The sequence below is a fragment of the Epinephelus fuscoguttatus genome, linkage group LG2 (assembly GCF_011397635.1).
Source record: "Epinephelus fuscoguttatus linkage group LG2, E.fuscoguttatus.final_Chr_v1".
Lineage (NCBI taxonomy): Eukaryota > Metazoa > Chordata > Actinopteri > Perciformes > Serranidae > Epinephelus > Epinephelus fuscoguttatus.
This window is the reverse complement of record NC_064753.1, coordinates 21,801,802-21,820,083: the sequence shown is the minus strand read 5'-3', so window position 1 is coordinate 21,820,083 and position 18,282 is coordinate 21,801,802. Positions and strand designations below refer to the sequence as shown.

At 40.9% G+C, this 18,282-nt stretch overlaps 1 protein-coding gene across 3 annotated transcripts; it reads right to left on the bottom strand.

Moving 5' to 3' along the window:
• Positions 1–1,122: 1,122 nt before the first annotated feature.
• On the bottom strand, positions 1,123–15,291 carry kif7 (kinesin family member 7). 3 transcript variants are annotated; one of them, XM_049593172.1, is made up of 20 exons: positions 15,165–15,291; positions 12,662–13,094; positions 12,237–12,434; positions 11,736–12,135; positions 11,291–11,638; positions 10,930–11,122; positions 10,097–10,261; positions 9,680–9,838; positions 9,222–9,367; positions 9,002–9,120; positions 8,309–8,464; positions 8,009–8,214; positions 7,635–7,832; positions 6,921–7,046; positions 5,368–5,544; positions 5,070–5,285; positions 4,581–4,787; positions 4,129–4,327; positions 3,678–3,839; positions 1,123–1,776 (listed from the first exon to the last, which is right to left on the bottom strand). In XM_049593172.1, the coding sequence occupies exons 2-20, from the start codon at positions 13,020–13,022 to the stop codon at positions 1,391–1,393; spliced, it is 4,122 nt and encodes a 1,373-aa protein (XP_049449129.1). In that variant the 5' UTR covers positions 13,023–13,094; positions 15,165–15,291; the 3' UTR covers positions 1,123–1,390. The 3 variants fall into 3 exon arrangements, with proteins under 3 accessions (XP_049449129.1, XP_049449138.1, XP_049449146.1); XM_049593181.1 differs by having other exon boundaries at positions 12,662–13,112; positions 15,165–15,244; XM_049593189.1 differs by lacking the exon at positions 12,662–13,094 and having other exon boundaries at positions 15,165–15,233.
• Positions 15,292–18,282: the final 2,991 nt, after the last annotated feature.

Here is an 18,282-nt window from a genome sequence, read left to right as displayed (position 1 = left end):
GATTTCTAAGTGAATTTATGGATGCTTACGGATGGACATAACAATGATGAAGATGATAATCATAATGATAAATACAGCTACAAGCAGCAACCGCAGGTTCAAACCATTTACGGCCACCAGAAGGAAGGAGCTCAAATGCCAAAATCAAAGCCACAAGCAGCAGTGTGCAGGTTCAGGCTTCACAGAGCTGAGTAAAGTCACTTCAGCTGGTTTCATTTCATCCAAAGGAGTCAGGCCAATTACACATTTCTTTCACCATTAAAATATATGCGGCATTTTGATAACTGGACATTTTAAGTCCAGCCTTTTGCTCCCCTTCATCAGATGTGACCGAAACTTGGTGGGTATTCAGGACTGAGTGCAAGATGACTCCACTGAGTTTAATCTGGGGTCATATTTCTTAGGAGCACTTGTACATCACTTCCAGTTATTAGGCCAAGTTTGATGCTTGTAGCTCATGCTAGCCCACAGCAATTGAGGCCACAGCACAAGACGACATATAATAACAAACCAGCACAAACTCAATAGGGTTCTGCCACTTTGGTGCTTGGACTCTAGTGATGATACTCTCTGTAAGTAAATGTCACACTGAATCTAATCATAAGGCTAAGACCAGGGTCAAGGGCCAAGTGTTGCTGTCTAGGGTTTTTATCTGCTGTCATTCAATTGGATGAGATGTTGGCTTTAAGTCTTAATTCAAGATTAAGAACAGATGCATGTTTCCAATATGCCAGGTAGTATTACTGATCATCTTCACAGATTAAAAAGGTTGCATGCTTGACATAAGAACAATGTTAGCTTTCACTTTCATTTTTTTTTTATCTACCACTGAATTCCCTTCTAGAAAAAGACTCAGCAGTCAGTTGTGGCCTCCCAGACACAACCCTGCCCTACTGATCACAGCTGCACTTAAACCCACACCACGCCTACACTAATCTACATTTCACAGCAGCTTTCATGCCCCATCTACACCTACTGTGATAACATCCAGCTTGACCATCGATTTAAAAAGAATTACAGATCAAAAGGCAAAAATCATTTCTTGCATGTCAAGTGGTGGAAGAAATTTAGAGCTTCATGATAGAAAAAAAAACCATGAGCCAGAGGAGTGTGAGAGGCAAAAACATTTTAATATAAAATACTGTAGAAGGTAACGAGACTACATGATTAGAGAGCACCATTTTGTAATGATGCAAATGATTTATCTAACACATGACACATGAACTTTGCCTTAGTGAAAGTGCTTCATATAAAAATCAGTGGATGTCTTTATGTACAAGTACAAAAATTGAAATACAAAAACAAAAGACAGGTAATGCGCCAAAATATGTCAGAAACCACAGAACAAAAATCTATGTGAATGATTTTAAGTAGCACTATACATTTATTTTCAGACAGGATTCTTCCGCACGTCAATTAATGCATTATTTGAAGTCAGTGGTCCGATGTTGAGGCTGGATCTGCGGGACTCTCTGCGAGACTTCACCACAGGGAGGGACGTCGGCCCGAAACAGGACCCCATACCAGTTTGAACTACACGGTTAACAGGAACATCCCCACCCGCTCGAAGCCACAACTCCTCCATGGCAGCAGGCTCCTCTGTGGGGAGAGAGGAGCGCCTCCATGTGGATGGGAGAGGGGTGTTCACCAGCTCGCGCATTTCCTCCCTGGACCTGTGTGGTTTGTCAGACTGGCCCATCGCTCTGCCTCCTGGGCTGTCCTCACGGCAGCGGGTCAGCTTCTCCATGCTGCCATGCTTACCATCAGATGCCACAGCTGACAGACAACATGTCAAAATGACAGTTAGAGCTGCTGGAAAACATTATACTGAACAGTGATTATTACCAAACAGACATGAGTGCCACTACTCTGAGCTGAGTGAATATCAAAACATATGTCAAGATAAAGATCTGTGGGCAAAATATATGATCAAAGAAATAGGATGTCAGATGATCCCATGTGTGAATAAAATTGTAGCATTCAGGCATGAACCACAGCACATAAAAATACTACTAAACAGTGGTGGTGTAAAGTAATCAAGTACATTTACTTGGGCACTGTACTTAAGTACTTTTTTTCAGAGGGAAATTTTATTCTATATTTCAATACAACTATCTGATAGCTTTAATTATGTTTCAGATTAAAATTTTACACAGAAAATCTGCGAGTTTATTTTTTAACAGTATTAATGGTAATGCAACAGTGATAATAACCAGCTAATATAGTGTATGATACAGTGGCATTACAATGACAGGGGCCACTCTGCTGCCTAATATGCACTTTTACTTTTGATACTTCAGGTAGTTTTTGTAACTAATATTTTCCACTTTCACTTACATAAATTGTTGAATACTGTTAACAGAGTGCTTTTACAGTATAGTACAGTGTGGCTTTTACTTAAGTAAAATATCTGAATACTTCTTTCAGCACTGCTAAACTGAAAATTAACAGATTTTTTGAACTAATAAGAAACTAAAAATTCTGGCAGTAAAACTGCCTGTGTTTGTGATGTCATATTTGTACATGACAAGAGGCTCATCATAATGTTGTTTGTAATGCACTGTTGTGTTATGTGACTGTGATATTTTGAAAAGATGTTGCAGAGTTTGGAAGTTTGGAAATGATTGATTGCCCAGGAACTGAAAATGGACTTAGTGTTTGTTCCTGCAGTTGAAACTCTGATCGTTTTGAGACATATTTTTATATTTCCAAGTCTTCTGTGATTGTAAACTTAATATCTTTGAACCTTCAAGTCTTTATCAGACAAAACAATGTCCCCTTGGGCCTTGGGAAATTGTGATGGGCAATATTTTAGACCAAATACCTCGATATGGATATTGCAACGATATTGTAGGGTTGACTATAGGTGCTTTCACAAAATATTTTCACAATGAGATTTTGATAAATAATCATTAGTAATGTGGATATAATGACTCAGTAGGTAAAGGCAAATGATAGAACAAATAGAGCAGTCTGTTAAGTTCAGAAATTTACATCACTTTACCATAATGCAGCCTTAAAAGCCAAGACAAGACCACACTTATATTATTACGATAACAAAAATCTAAGACGATATCTACTCTCACATCACAATATCAATATAATATCAATATATTGCCCAGTCCTGATTAGACTGGTCACCAGTGTTTGTGAGGTTGCATGTGTTAGAGTGTGTATGCATGAACAAGATGCATGGGCGAATGTGTTTACAGCTCGTGCAAATGCAGGCTTGTATACTTTCTCTGCCATTTTATGCATCAAACGACTCAGATTAATTGAGAAATTGAGGGACAGAATAATGCATGATGAAAATAACTAGTGGCTGCAGCCCTAACATGCTGTGGTTACCTAAATTTCTCCCAGCAGCAGGCCATAACTGAGCTAGTGACGGAGGGGCAGAAAAATGGAGAGAAGATGGAGATGGACTAGTTACTGATAATCTATATAGTGATCTGAGAGACAGTAATAATTTTAGAAGGTGATTTGCCTGAGGATGTGTGGAAGGGTATTTGCACCTTAGTCATGTTTTTAATACCAAGAAACAAAGTATGGCTTAGTAGCACAGATATCTGAAGCCATCTCACTGCAAGATGTAAACACAATGATTATGATCATCACAAATATTGAAAGCAACAAAAGTTTTGATCTAAAAATACTTCTCAAATCATTACTTCTACCTTTTGCATACTCCTTTGGCTGGCTGACTGAGCCACAGAGCTCCCTCAGTTTGTTGCTTAGCTCCAGATTTGCTGCCTTGTAGTGGTTCAGCTCCTTGCTGAGGTTATGAATCCATCCTTCATACTGCCGCTGCCTTCCTGCCAGGCCCTCGTCCATTTGCTCTGTGGGGACGAGAGGACACATGCATGAGGGTAGGCAAATATTATCTGTTTTATAGGATGACGACAGAAATAATCTAATAAAAAACATGACGTGTAAATGTGCTGCATATAACAACTAATGATATATAACTTCACTTTCAGCACCAGTAAACCTAAAATATATCCAGTATTGATCAAAGAGTGAGGAATTTATATTATATTTTGAGTGCTGCAAGTACATAAACACATGCATTAGACCTTTTATAAGTGAGAGATTTTTTTTCTGTAAATAAGTCCATGTGATTTGCACCTCGACACTGCTGCAGTAAGAGCTGCACACTCCTCTCATGTTCCTTCTGCTGTTGTGTGAGCCGGCGATCTGTGTCCAGTTGTGTGCGATCAAGGGCATTCTCCAACCACTGCACCAGCTTCTGCTGCTCATCCAGCTGCATTTCCAGCTCAGCCAGGGCGAGCTGTAGCTTACGCTCCTCCTCACGCAGAGACACCACCTACAGGAAGCATCAACACTCTTCAGCGTACATACAGAGGAGTTTACACATAAAGAGTCTCACCCTGCGTGGTCTGACACTGTTCAATTTTCTTGTGAATGAGTGTGCAAGTGCTACCACTACTAATAGTCGTTAAATGTTATTGATGTTTAAATGATATTAGTGTAACCAACTAGCCAGCTTCTCTAAAAATTGTAGATGTGGCATTTTGTAAGTAAGGACATAGTAAAAACAAGCTGAATCTTGCACAGACCTTGTCAAAGTACTTGCACAGCAGCGCTCTGGTCTCAGAGGCAGACAGGTAACTAAGTTTGGCCATAAGGTTCATCTCCCACTGGGAGAGCATACTGGCAGAAGCCCTGAGCTGTCTCTGTCTCTGAGTGATGGCCTCATTCTTGTATTCAATAGCTGCATCCAGAGCCTCGATCGCCTCGTCCAACTGGAAAAGTGTTCGCTCCTCCTGCAACCATCAGAGGAAACAGATGGACTTAATAAGAATGTGAACATCAACACACACACAGGTAATATCACAGCTTGCAGTGAGGATGTTACTGCTTGTCACACGTTTTCTAGTCAGTTTCTTTTACTGCCATGTTAAGTACTTAATGTGCACAGCAATTACGCATTTAAAAATATGTTCAGGTATCAGTGCTATGAAAACACAAAAACATCCTATCCATTGTTCAGAGGACACAAAGTGTCTTTTTTCTGTTGCTGTTTTAACCCCAGAGTGATATCTGACCTCAGGTGAGAGCAGGCTACCCTGCCGCAGCTTATCGTCCAGCTCCACTCTCTGTTTAAGTAGTGAATCCTTCTCTTGACGCAGGTTGGAGATCTCTTGGCGAATCTGTTGAGAGTCTTGAGCACTGCTGCTGCGAAGAAGACCATTCCTCTCACTCAGCTCTCGCTCAAGTGACTCAATACGCCCTGTTAGTGTCACCAGGTCTTTACTCAGGGCCTAGAGGGAAGATGAATAAAAATGTTAAGCTTTTACCAGTTCTCTGTGTCACTGAATGGAGCTGTTTGTGGTTGTTAAATACCTGACTGGAGCGGAGCCTCTTGGTCTCCAGTCCGCTTCGCTCCTGTAGCAGGGCTTCTTTTTTGGCCAGGATTTGCTCTCGTTTAGTGAGCTCTCCTTCCAGGTCTTCCAGTCCTCTCCTCTGTTCCAGTACCCGCTCCATTTCCTCATCCAGCCAGCGTTTTTGTTCCTCTATCTTCTACTCACAGGGAGTCAGGACACAAAAGCCCACAGATCATGCAGAAATAGAGACACAGACACACAAACTGAAGCTGCAGGGAAAACTCACAAGCAACATTCTTCACCAAAATGACACATTCTTAAAAATCAAACCGCTGTGTGACAAATTTTTTTCTGGGGGTTTTAAGAGCAGTTTGTTTTGTATGAATTCAAAGCTATTAGAAACATTTTCTCCTTAAAGGGATAGTGCACCCAAAAATGAAAATTCAACCATTATCTACTCACCCATATGTCGACGGAGGCCCTGGTGAAGTTTTAGAGTCCTCACATCCCTTGCGGAGATCGGCGGGTGGAGCGGCTAGCATATCTGATGGTAGACGGTGCCCCAGACTAACGTCCAACAACACAAAATTGAATCCACAGAGTACCTCCATACTGCTCATCCATAGTGATCCAAGTGTCCTGAGGCCCCGACATAAAAAGTTGTTTCGAAAAACGTCATATGAACCCTGTTTTTAGCCTCACTGTAGCCTGTAGTTCTGTCTGCTTCTCTGTGCTCCGCACTCACATGTGCGCGCACTCAGGGTGATCGGTGATCTCTGAAGAGCAGCAGTCTCGTCAGTACTGATGTCCAGATTCTCAAGTGCAGGCATCGCCAATTCCCAGTCTGAGCAGCAAAGACTTTCCTCATCCGCTGGCATTGCTTTGCATTTGAAACAACTACACCACCAGGTTTCCAGTGCTCGACTCCGGTATTCTGCGGCTGGCTGAGACTCGTGAGCTGCGGCGGCTGTTTCGTCCAGTAGCCTGAGTTCCGTCCATATACTCGGGCTCAAACAAATATGGCTCAACAAAGAAATGCTGTTCCTCCTCAATTTCAAAGTCTTCAGACATGTTGGGCTATCCTTTGCTAAAAGACCGTAGTGTAAATTATCTTTTAGCTACTGTGGTTACCGTTGACTCTCCCTGCGGTGCACGTGTCACGTAATGTAAACACAGGTAAGCAAAGCTCATGTTTTCGCTGGTCTCGCGCAGGCGCACACACGTGAGCGCGGAGCACAGAGAAGCAGTCAGAGCTACAGGCTACAGTGAGGCTAAAAACAGAGTTCATATGACGTTTTTCGGAACAACTTTTTATGTTGCGGCTGCAGCACACTTGGATCACTATGGATGAGCAACATGGAGGTACTCTGTGGATTCAATTTTGTCTTCTTGGACGTTAGTCTGGGGCGCCGTCTACCATTAGGTGTGCTAGCCGCTACACTCGCCGATCTCCGCAAGGGATGTGAGGACTCTAAAACTTCACCAGGGCCTCCGTCGGCATATGGGTGAGTAGATAATGGCTGAATTTTCATTTTTGGGTGCACTATCCCTTTAAGTTTCCTGTCCTCCCACCTGTTGTTCTTCCAATGAGATGACAGAGCCGTTACTGCCGCTGCGTCTCTGCCTCTGGAAGGCAGCGATCTCCTCTGTCTTTATTCTCAAGATCTTTTGCTGCTGCTCGTTCTTTATCTCCAGTTCCTACAGAGGGGGTAGAGGGGTGGAAGAAAAGAAGACAAAGATCAATTACAGGACTTTTATTGAACAAAACTAAAATCTCTGCCTTAGAGATTTACAACTCCAGCTCCAATAAAGTTGGGACATAGTGTAAAATGTATGTAAAAACAGAATTCAATGACTTGCAACTCCTTTGCAACATACAGTGGGGGAAATGAGTATTAAACACCTTATTGTTTAATACTGCTGCCCTTTTTACTGTTATTTCTACAGTCAGTTAATTGGGATTGTCCACAATACTATAAACTAATAAACTAAACTAAACTAAACACATAAAAAAATATTTTTAGTATTTACACATATTTACAATACAGCTATTTACATGAAGTTTAGATCTGACATTGGTATTAACTCAGTAAAACTCTAAAAGTAAAGAAATCATAACTGTCAATCCATAAAAATTTACGCAACAAAGTGTAATGCTCTATTGTAAGTAACACCATTTTATAAACAATCCTTCAATAGTAATAAACAAAGTAAATAATTCTGTGGTTGAAAATACAGTTATATTCAAACATATAGCTGCCACTCTGCTGTATTGGCCTGAGGTACCTTGACTCTGTGAGTTCTCCGCTGCATCTCACTCTCCAGACGTCGTTTCTGCTGACTCTCCTGGCGCAGCCGCCTTTGCAGCTGCTCCTGTTGCTGCCTCATACTTTGGACACTTCGCTCCAGCTCCAACACCCGACGTTCGCTCTGAGCAGGAAGATTAGCGAGACGAGCAGTATCCCTCTGACGCTGGCTGAGAACCTGAGAATATGAAACCATACACATTTTGCTATACACAGGCCTCCAGTGTAAAAATATTAAAGAGGAATAGTAGTGTTTTGTGCATGGGTTAAAAATAGTATCTCAGCAGCACAAATATATTCTTTCAGATATCACACAAATCAGCATCACCAAATCCAGAAGTGTGGCAGCCAAACCTGAACTTTGCTCTGGGCGGCAGCTATCTTCCTGCGACACTCCTGTGCTCTGGTCTTGTCCATCGTGCTGATCTCTCTCTCCTGTCTCTCTAGATCCTGCAGCTGCCTCTGGGCCTCCTGCAGTTCCTGTCGAGCCTGCAAAGCATCGCTCTCCAGAGCTGTGATCTTGTGGCTGTACTGCCTGTTCAGGGCCTGTGCATCTTTACCTAAACACCAACAATCAATGGTTAAAAACACAGAAGTAAATCTCTATTTGGAAACAATGCAGCAAAGAAATGGCAATGAGATCGAAGCTCCTACCTGTTTTGACCAGCTCCTTGATGAGTTCTTCCTTCATACGGATGGTGACAGACAGCTCCCTGATCTTCTGCTGTGCCTGAAGAAGCCCCAACTCCGAAACGGCTTCAAAACCTTTCAGACTTTCACGCACTGACGTCTCCCCGGTGCTGGAGTTGGCTACACAGAGATTTGAGAGAATACAAAGAAGGTCAGCAGGGTGGTATTATGAAGGTCGGAACAGAGCTTTGAGGCAAGTGCACCCTGCATATGGCCATTAATTGGATGTAATATGAACCTTGGAACAGAATAGAGACTAAAACCAGGAAACAAAAGCACACTGAATAGATTTTAAAAGCCTGAGGTTACCCAGACTCTAACATGTAACATCTAAGTACAAAAGGAACCAAAACACAATAAAAGGCTGTATTAATCATCATCCTGTGTGCGGCTGGTGTCTCAGAATTTTACTTTAGGATCTTTCTGTGAAAAAAAAAAAATCCAGGATCTCTCAAACCTGGAAATGGACACGCTCAGTCCAACAAAAATTGCACACCGAAACATCAGCGGAGCCAAATTTTAAGCATGCAAATTGTTTAGAAAGACATCATGGCCTTTGATTGCATATCACTTTCCTGTGTGTTGAAGTTTATCAATGTGTGAACATGTCAATAAAATCACCAATTGGATAAGGGAATCTGAGGTTGTTAGACTCACATGCTTTTCTGGCTAAACAGGGGTGCTGGTCTGGCTCAGGCAGAGATATGAGACCTTTACCACCAACTGCTAGTCCTCCTGCCAGCATGTCCCTCTTGGTCCAAGTAAGGTTCACATTTCTGGCAAAATCACAAACATTACATCATATACAGTTCATTTCACACATAACATTTGCACATGTGCCCAGTGCTGCAAGCTCATCTTTATAAACACAACATACTTGCGTCTCTCGTGGCTGAGGTTGAAATGACTGCCCTCTTCTTCTGTGTCCTGCATGTCTGCTCCTCCTGGGATCTCCTGCTCCTCATAGAGGCTACTATCCTGATCACCACAGGGCCCATTGCCAACGTGGCCTACTGGACTGACCTGCAACCAAACACAAACACACACACACACATACACCCCCAGATCAAAAAACAAGTATGCTACAACATATTCTGGTACTGCGTAAAAATAAACGTGGACCTGATTGACATGATAGTATAAACAAGCTCAAATAAATGGCACATCTTGAGGAGATTTTCTAGTTCTTTGCCAGCATGTGGGAGTTTTTTATGATGTGGGACTCTACATCGCCCATCCCACTAAAGAATATGACCTTCCATTTCTTAACCTTTTTTAAACTTCTAAACCCACACAGCACCACAGGCTGAAACACTAGCTCTGCTGGTTGGTTACCTGTCTGTATGTGCTCCCATTCTGGCTGTGCTGCATGGAGCCCATAGGGGCTGTGTGTGGCCGCGGTCTCAAGTTAAGGCCCAGGCCCATCAGTCCCGGGGTGGACAGCAGACACTGCAGCTCTGCTATCAAGTCCTGTTGCTCCTGCAGCTTATCACTCTGAGACATGAGGAAAGCAATCAAATAAATAACATGTCAGCGAAGGCAAGAAACAAACATGTAGAAAATCAGTTTGTTATAATGGTGACACAGCTTGGGTGGGGATCATCACCCTGCTCACAAGTTGGTCCATAGTACTGCAGGACAGCTGTTTAACCCTGCAGTGACTGCACATGTTACATAAAGATGAATGTGGCATGCCATGACAAACTGTAAAACACTCCACTAACGAAAAAACAATATTTGACTGCATCTCACCTGCTGCTTGTACTGCTCCATAGCATCCTCCAGAGCTGCTAAAAAGTCTGTGTTCTCTCTCTCCAGCCGCTGGATCTCAGCTTGAAGCAGGACAATACTATCCTCTTTCTCTCCATCTTTCTCGCTTTCATGCTCATGGCTCCACCTCTCCTCCGCCTCTGGATCCTGGGTAATATGATTTATAACAAATTAATACACTTATCAGTGCTGATAACTCAAAGTTCTGACTGAAACATTTAAGTTCTCATGGCACTGATGCCCTAAAAGGTATCTCTATTCATCAAAATGACATATTTAGAAGTATTTACCATGACAAAAAAAAACTGTAACTCTACACCTTTGCTCTATTAGTATGCACTGATCTATGCATATGCACATTGAACCCCACCTCTATCTCCATCTGCTACTCTGATAGCATACCTGCTCACCTTTAGCCCCTTTTCCACTGGACAAAAAACCCACAAACATCTAGCTTTTGTATTTAATGGGAAAGATTACAATGGGCATTCACTCTCAGGAAAAATCTGGCTTTGATTGGCTCAGATCGACAGTGATGGAAATACAACAAGCAGGTGGACGCGTTAATTTTGGCCCCATTATGGCATGTTAGGCCACAGGATAGTAGACCCTGGCTTTCTGAATCCGTGTTTCTGAGTCATTAACAGTGTCGTTGATACACTGCAGTTCAAAGGCAAAAACGCTCAGCTGTGATGTTGACTGCTTCTTTTGCTCATGATATATCTTATAAAAACACCATATGGATATGTGAACAAGGTTAAAAACCTCATTGCAGGGGAGCTTTAAATATTTCCTCAGGAGATTGAGAGACAAACCTGGTTCCTCACAGACGGCCTTCCTCTCCTTAACGCGACATTGTCTTCAGTGGAGCTGTTCTCGATGCCGCTGTCTGGTCCTGAGGCAGTGGTCAGTCCACTCCGCTCCTCCTCCACTGAGCACAGCCACTCCTTCACTCTCAGACTCTGTTCTGAAGTCAGAGCCCCTTCATTCTGCAGCTCCTGCAGCAACCTGTGATATATTAATGAAAAAGAACTTAAATAAAGGAAGCACTTATACCTCTTAAACCATAATGTACTAAAATAAAGCAAAACACACATCTCACACACAACAAAGCTTTATGATGACAAAAAAACTGATGCAGACTAAATTAAACTCAATTAATCAATGTGCTTTAACCTATAAGCAGTGTCTGTGCACGTCCTGTAGTGGGCGCTCTGAGCTTGCAGTCTGCTAATCTCTCCCTCCCCAAGTCGAGGTCTCCTGTTTGGGTCAGCGTGAGAAATGATGCGGGTCTCTGAACGCTGACGATTTTCGAGGGCCCTGCGAAGGGCCTTGATCTGTTGCTCCAACCCCTCCACGCGATCTGGCTCACGCTTGCAGTTGACTGTCGCTTTGTTCTGAATGTTTCTGGCTCTTGTGGCGTAGTTTAGTGTATTCAGGCTTTCATCAAAGTCTGAGGAAGACGGACTGATGCAGGCAATCATCAGTGTTTTGGAATTTCCTCCCAAAGAGTCTTTTAGGATCCTGGGTGAATGAAGGATTATAAAGAGACAGTGAACAACAATTTATGTAAAAATAGTATGATAAAGTATCTCAGGGCATGAAATTATTAAACATGTACCTTGTGATTTTAGAATCTCTGTATGGTATGTGAGAGCCTTTCCTCTTGGGGTCCCCCAGTGCCCCGATAACATTTCCCAGAGCCAGAAGACCACTGTTAATCTGAATACTCTCTTTCAGTCTCTCTCCAGTGTTCCCTGTCCTTAAGATGCGCTCTGACCCAGCAAGATCAACAAAGTGAAACTTGGAAGACAACATCTGTGGTCCAGAGCTTGTAGCAGTCCCATAGAGGCGCGAGCTTCCCCGACGCTGGTCCATGTACACGGTAAAAATAGTGTGTGACCGGCTGGAGTTTGGATTCATCTGGGTTGCACCAGTGTGCCTGGCTGTGTTTCCTGACTCGAGTAAACTCAGCACCTCATCAAGACCCTCCACTTCACACTCCTTTACACCACACAAAACTATGAAGTCACACAGACAAAAAAACATGAAATGCAGATTAATACAAATTCATAGCAAAACCACAAAGACATGATTAAAGACCAATTAGACTATTCCGTACCAATGTTGCCTTTATCCTCCCGGATGTGGATGTCCTTGCTGGCTGTCTCCACCTCCAGTAAGTCCTTAAAGTCCTCTTTGTAGACCTCCAGATAAGAGACTCGGACAGAGAAGTCTGTTAGGTCATTTTCATCTAACAGCTTGAAGATATCTGCAACAGCCCTGGGGATGATACCCTGCTCCTCATCTCTGAAGGAACCTATAAACACAATTAAACCACATGTAATTGCACACAACTGGCTTGTTATGGTAAACTTAATTAGAGCAGTGTGTACTTTCTTTGAAAAGTCCAAGTGTGCTGTACTGTCTACCTGATCTTGTTCTCTTTGAATCATCTTATGCAAAACAATGTTAAATTACAGGATAAAATGAACTACAAACAAATGAAGTGGACAATGGATGGACAAGATAAAATAAATAACTCACAAATATTAGCCTCTCCAATGGTGTAAGTCTTGCCTGAGCCTGTCTGCCCATAGGCAAAGACTGTGGCATTGAAACCTTGAAAGAAGGCATCTATAAGTGGCTGAACAGACACGGAGTAAACGTCGTCTTGACAGCAAGTTTCTTCAAATAGGTAGTCACAATGAAAGTGTCGGTCATGGCCCAGAGTAACACGACACAGCTCAGAGTCCACGGTGATACAGCTCTCGTGGCAGTGTAGAAGCTCTTTAGGCAGCAGGGGACGCACTCGAACAGCAACTTGCACTGCAGAATACTCCCCTCTGCTTTGGCCACTGGGCACTTTGGGAGACATCTCTGATGCACTGCTGGAGCTCTTCTGCATTCCTCTGCTACGTATGGATCATCTTTGGGCCATCTGTCACCAAGGGTTTTTTCAACACCTCATGCTGTTCGGCTGAAGGATGCAATATGGCTTTAAGTGAGAGTGTGATTGATTACATGATAATGCCATGAACTGACCTAGCAACTCAAACTAATTTCTTGTACACGTAGACATCAATTTTTGTCAAGAGAGCAAGCAGCACATATCTAGCAAGTTATTGAGACTAAGGCTGTTAATTGTAAGCACTTGTAAACACAAATAATCACCAAAAAAAGCTAAAATGTGGTATATTACCACTAAATATAATACATAAGTGAATATTGTGAGCTAAATGAGGTGAAGCATGAAATGCGTGTCATTCTCTACTGCCCTATCTATATCAAATTACCACAAAAATTGCTCCAAAAAGTTCAAATTCCTCATTTACATTTAATAGTTATACAGGGTGGAGCTGTAGTTGAATACCTTTTAAAGAAGGTTCTTGCATTCTCTGAGTACCGGTATCTTTTTCGGGTGTGGGATGACAGATCCCTTGAACTCTGTTTTGTTTGGACTGCAGACTACTGTGAGCTGGATCAAATAGTATTTAGCACTGATTCATGAACTAGATTTTGTCTTGTTTGGCTCTATGAACTGTGTCTTGTACTCATGGTGCTACATTTGTGTTTTCTATTGTTATTGGTTTTTTGTGAGGTATCTCTCGAAGCATTGGTTGTGGGAGGTTTATGTCTTTTTTCCCCAATAATGTTTGTGTTTTTGTGTGGATGATATTTATGTATTGTGCTGCTGGATGATGGTGGATTAACATACCAGAATGTTTGGTTTGATATTAGTTAATGTGTCTGAGTAATCCCATTGGTGATGGATCAGGTAAATTTCCATACACAAAAATAATATATTCATTCTAGGGATGCACAATAATATTGGCACGCCATTGGTAATGGCTAATATCGGCTTTAAAATGAACTATCAGAATCGGCCAACATGCTTTTGCTTATTTTGCACAATGAACATACATTACATACACTGAAAAGTACTGTATTTCATGTCTCCATCTGCTTGTGGGTCATCACAATAGGAGTATGCATGCATAATATGAAGTTAATTCCACAAGAGAAGAGACTTAATGATCACTTAAATTAGATGGGGGAAAAGTGGATATATCAATACCGAAGTACAACATGCTACATCCCTAATTCATTCATTCTGTTATAATTTTGCTCTAAGGCAAGTTGCCTGTGTGGGTGTGTGTGTTAGTGTGTTTTTCTCCATAAAATATCAGTGAGTATTTATCATATTAATATTGTTAATGCAAACCTAACCCATTCTGAAGCTGCTCTATATAAAACAAGTGAAAAAAATGACAAATAGATACGAGACATGCATTTTAGTTGTGTGTTTTGGGCCCATTTGCTTTTGTGACACCGCATCCAAACTAGGCTCTGATTGGGAAGGTCTTGAACATGGTATGATGATTTTAAACACAGACACTAACTTTGGTACACACAAAACATCAAAGTTAGGGTTAACTGAGGTCAATAAAAATGGACGTAGGGTATCAACAACAGATAACATTATGATTAAGAATAGTAGTAGGATTAGTAGTTGAACCATAACGTTACTGTTACTACACAGTAACGTGAGACAACATACCGTTTATCTAACTCCCAAAGTTACTGAAATCCTTGTTCTTCAGGAAAGCTGGTTAACTTAAACTACTTATGTTCACGTAAAAAGTTGAATGCCACCGTTATAACGTTATATAGCATTTTAAACACCACGGTCCTGACACAGTAAACTTATTTTGGCCATGTTGGCAGGATGAAGTTAGCTCACCGAGCCTCTGTCACCACTGTGCGAAAAGCAAACATGTTAAGAACCGTTATCCATCACAATCAAGCTTTTTCCTAGATCCTCTTTAACAAAAAGCTTCCCTTAATCTCACACGCTGCTCTTGGTCGCCTGTTTCTCAGATAACTTCAGCTAAGCTAAAGTTAGCAAGTTAGCCAGCAGCAGTCCGAACAACAGAGTCAAAACATGAGGATGAGATAAGTTAGGTTAAACTATCAGGTAACAGATGGGTATCACTAAAGTGCATGCATCGGTTAGGTAAGTTAACCGCTACAAGTTAACACAACTTACTTTAGTATGGCAGAAGTTAGTCCACGAACTCAGGATAACACTGAAGTTTTTTTCTCCTCCTCTGGAGTGTGGAAGTTGAGGGGCAGTGAGGAGGAGGAGGAGGAGGAGGAGGAGCCCGAAATATTTGGGCTGAATGTTGGGTGTGGTCTGTGAAGGCATCATGGCTGCAGAGGACACTGAACCTCACCTAACCAGGGCCCCTGGGCTGAACTGAGTGGGACCACAGCAGGAAAGAAAACTTAATGAAATAAAAACACAGCAAATAAAAAGTTTAAGTTAAGGTTTATTGCACGTTTAGATATAAAGAGTTTCCATGTTCAGATGAGGTGGATACCCAGAAAGGGCTTTTCATGCTACTTCAGTACCTCACCTACAGGGAAGAATATTTAAGTTAAAAATACAACGTGATGCAATGCAAAGTGAAATGTCAATAAAGATACATATCTAACACAATCAACACTACTGAGGAGAAATGAACAGAACATCAAATAAATCAGTGCTCTGCAGAGACACAGCAGCCACACAGCACAGTGATGATTTATACAGTGCCAAATTTGTCTTTAACCCACTTTTAAATTCCTTTTGTACTGGGACAAGGACATTGACTCAGTTAAAAAGTTCATGTTCCACAGTATCTCAATTATTACTGTCCTCTTGATGTACAATACATTGGTAGGTAAAAGTTATTGATTTGTCTAGTTGAATAAATATTAACCTGAGATTACAGATGAAAAAATCATTAAAGCTTTCTGGTATGTCAGTGTTCATATACTTCACTTTGAAAATAAAAGGACGTATTTGAAGAATGTTAATATCAGAAGTAGGCAAAAAAAGAGGAGAGGTTGCAGCACATGTCTTGGTGCAAGTTGCTATTCTTCTAATAAATCGTTTCTGCAGCAGAAACATTTTCTGAAGCTATGTTGGGTAAGTGTGTGCCCAGACAATATTACAGTGAGTAAGATATGGATATATTAGACTGTGATGTAATGTTAAATAAAACAAGGTAAATGAAGTAAAGGATGCATTTTTCTAATAATTCCCAGTGATTTTGTGTTCTTGATGCAAACAAAACTGATGTGATCTTTCCAAGAAATCTTGTTGATGTAACTTTAGAAATGTCCTCACCATCAATATATCATTTTGCTAATTCCAAATCATAATTCATCTTCCCCACATATATCATATTATCAGATTTTTTTTTACATTTAATGTCAAGTTATTTGTTTGAAACCATCTTGAATATACAAGCCCCTGTTACTTAGTATCATCAGCAACTAATATTGGCATCATAGCGTTTGACACTGCTGCGAGATAGTTTATATAGCTGAGAAACAATACAAGGGATTAATAAAAACACACACACAGCAAAGATAAAACACAATAAAATTAGCACTTCTGCCTTGTGACTCAGTCAATTGAATATAGGTCAAAAAGGACTTTGCAAATAATTGCACTCTGTTTTTATTTACATTGTACACAGCGTCCCAACTTTTATGGAATTTGGGTTGTACATTTCAATATCCAACAACACACCTGGTTGTCAGCTAACAAACTACTCCTCAGTAAAACAGAAACTCAATCAGTGCCTCTAGGTATGAGACAGAACCTCAACTCCAAATCAAATTCTTTGGTTTTAACTTGTAATGATGGTCGATCTCAGAAAGTAAAACAAGTGTATTATCTTGCTGTGTGGATTGACTCTGAACTGTCCTTTGAACCACACACTGATCATGTAATAAAAAAGTATATTTTGGTCTGGTGTTCTGTATCGCTCCAGACATGGTTTTACCTTTAAGGTAAGAAGGAAACTTGCCTCGCAGCTTGTACCACTAATAATGGATGCTGACATTTCTTTTTACCTGAATGCCTCTAAAACTGATCTTCATCCCCTCAATGTTATATTAACCAGACTCTGCTTTAACTTTCCTTATTGCTTAAATCATTTTTTTTTGTCTTTCATACTTAAAATTATTTACTAAGAGTCTCTGATCAGATTCTCTTTGTAGTGCCCTTTGTGTCTAAAGAAGTTGGTAAAAACAAAAAAAAAGCTTTTATGTTTCGAGCTCCGTCTGATTGGAAAAAGTTACTTTTAAATATCAGTTCTCTGTCATCATAACACTTATATAAAATGTTGCTGAGCAAGGCAAAATCATTGTTTAGAGACAACCTCACTGTCAGGTACAGTGCAGGAATAAAGGGAGTCCAGGAGACACTGTCATCAGAACCTGCAAGGGACTAATTGAGTTTCCATATGAGATAAGCTGAGAGAAAGCATTTCTTTAACTTAAGTCATTGTCAACTTTTTAGAATTAAATTTTTCTATTTTTTTGTTGCTTTCTTGCTGCCATGAAGTCTGTAGGAGTTATTAATTGAATACTACATGCAATTTTGTTACGGCATTTAAAAGTAAAGTTTGTGTTGTTGAATGACACTGAAACACCTCAATTACGCTGACATTACCAAGGTCCCATCAAATCTGCATTTGTGTGTACTAAATCTGCCAAAATGTTAATCTGGCAATACGAATTTAAATCCTGCGGAGTGAAGTATCAAATCTTTGAAGCTTTATTTAAAACCCCTGACCAGCTCAAATATTGCATCAAAATGACTGAACATTGCAGTGTTTATCATTTTATTTAGACAGTGCACAATAGTTTAAAGTGCACTTAAGTGTTTCGGAAAAAGGAATATCTCGGTTTTCCTTAAGAATTAAGAATGAAAAGAAAATGAAAAAGAAAAAATGGTGCTTGGTGATGGAGGGGGAGGATGGTGTTTTCCCTCTTGGTCAGGAGCTGAATCAGTTTCGCCTAAGAGATACAAGAAGAAAAAGGGGTGTAAAATTTACTAATTCAAAGAGTTGAATGTAACACTTTTCACTCAAAAGGTCACCCATGGGTGCCTTAAAAATGTACGTAGAAAGGGATCAGCTACCACACTGTTATTTATATCAGGTTTATGCACTAAAAGGCTTCAGTACCCTTTTGTGGAGAAAACATACAACACTGATCCAGCTCTATCAGTCAACCTCTCAGGAGGCCCTCTATGACTCTCAGCATGCCTACTGTAAGTGAGGATTTGGTCATATGGGCCACATGACAAAGTATAAAAGAGAAGTGTG

Coding starts and splice junctions, on each gene's coding strand:
- kif7 (XM_049593172.1), bottom strand. CDS start 13,022: ATGCAGAAGAGCTCCAGCAGTGCATCAGAGATGTCTCCCAAAGTGCCC. Junction 12,136..12,236: donor GGAGGATAAAGGCAACATTG/GTACGGAATAGT, acceptor GTGACTTCATAG/TTTTGTGTGGTGTAAAGGAG. Junction 4,788..5,069: donor GTAGCCTGCTCTCACCTGAG/GTCAGATATCAC, acceptor TGATGGTTGCAG/GAGGAGCGAACACTTTTCCA.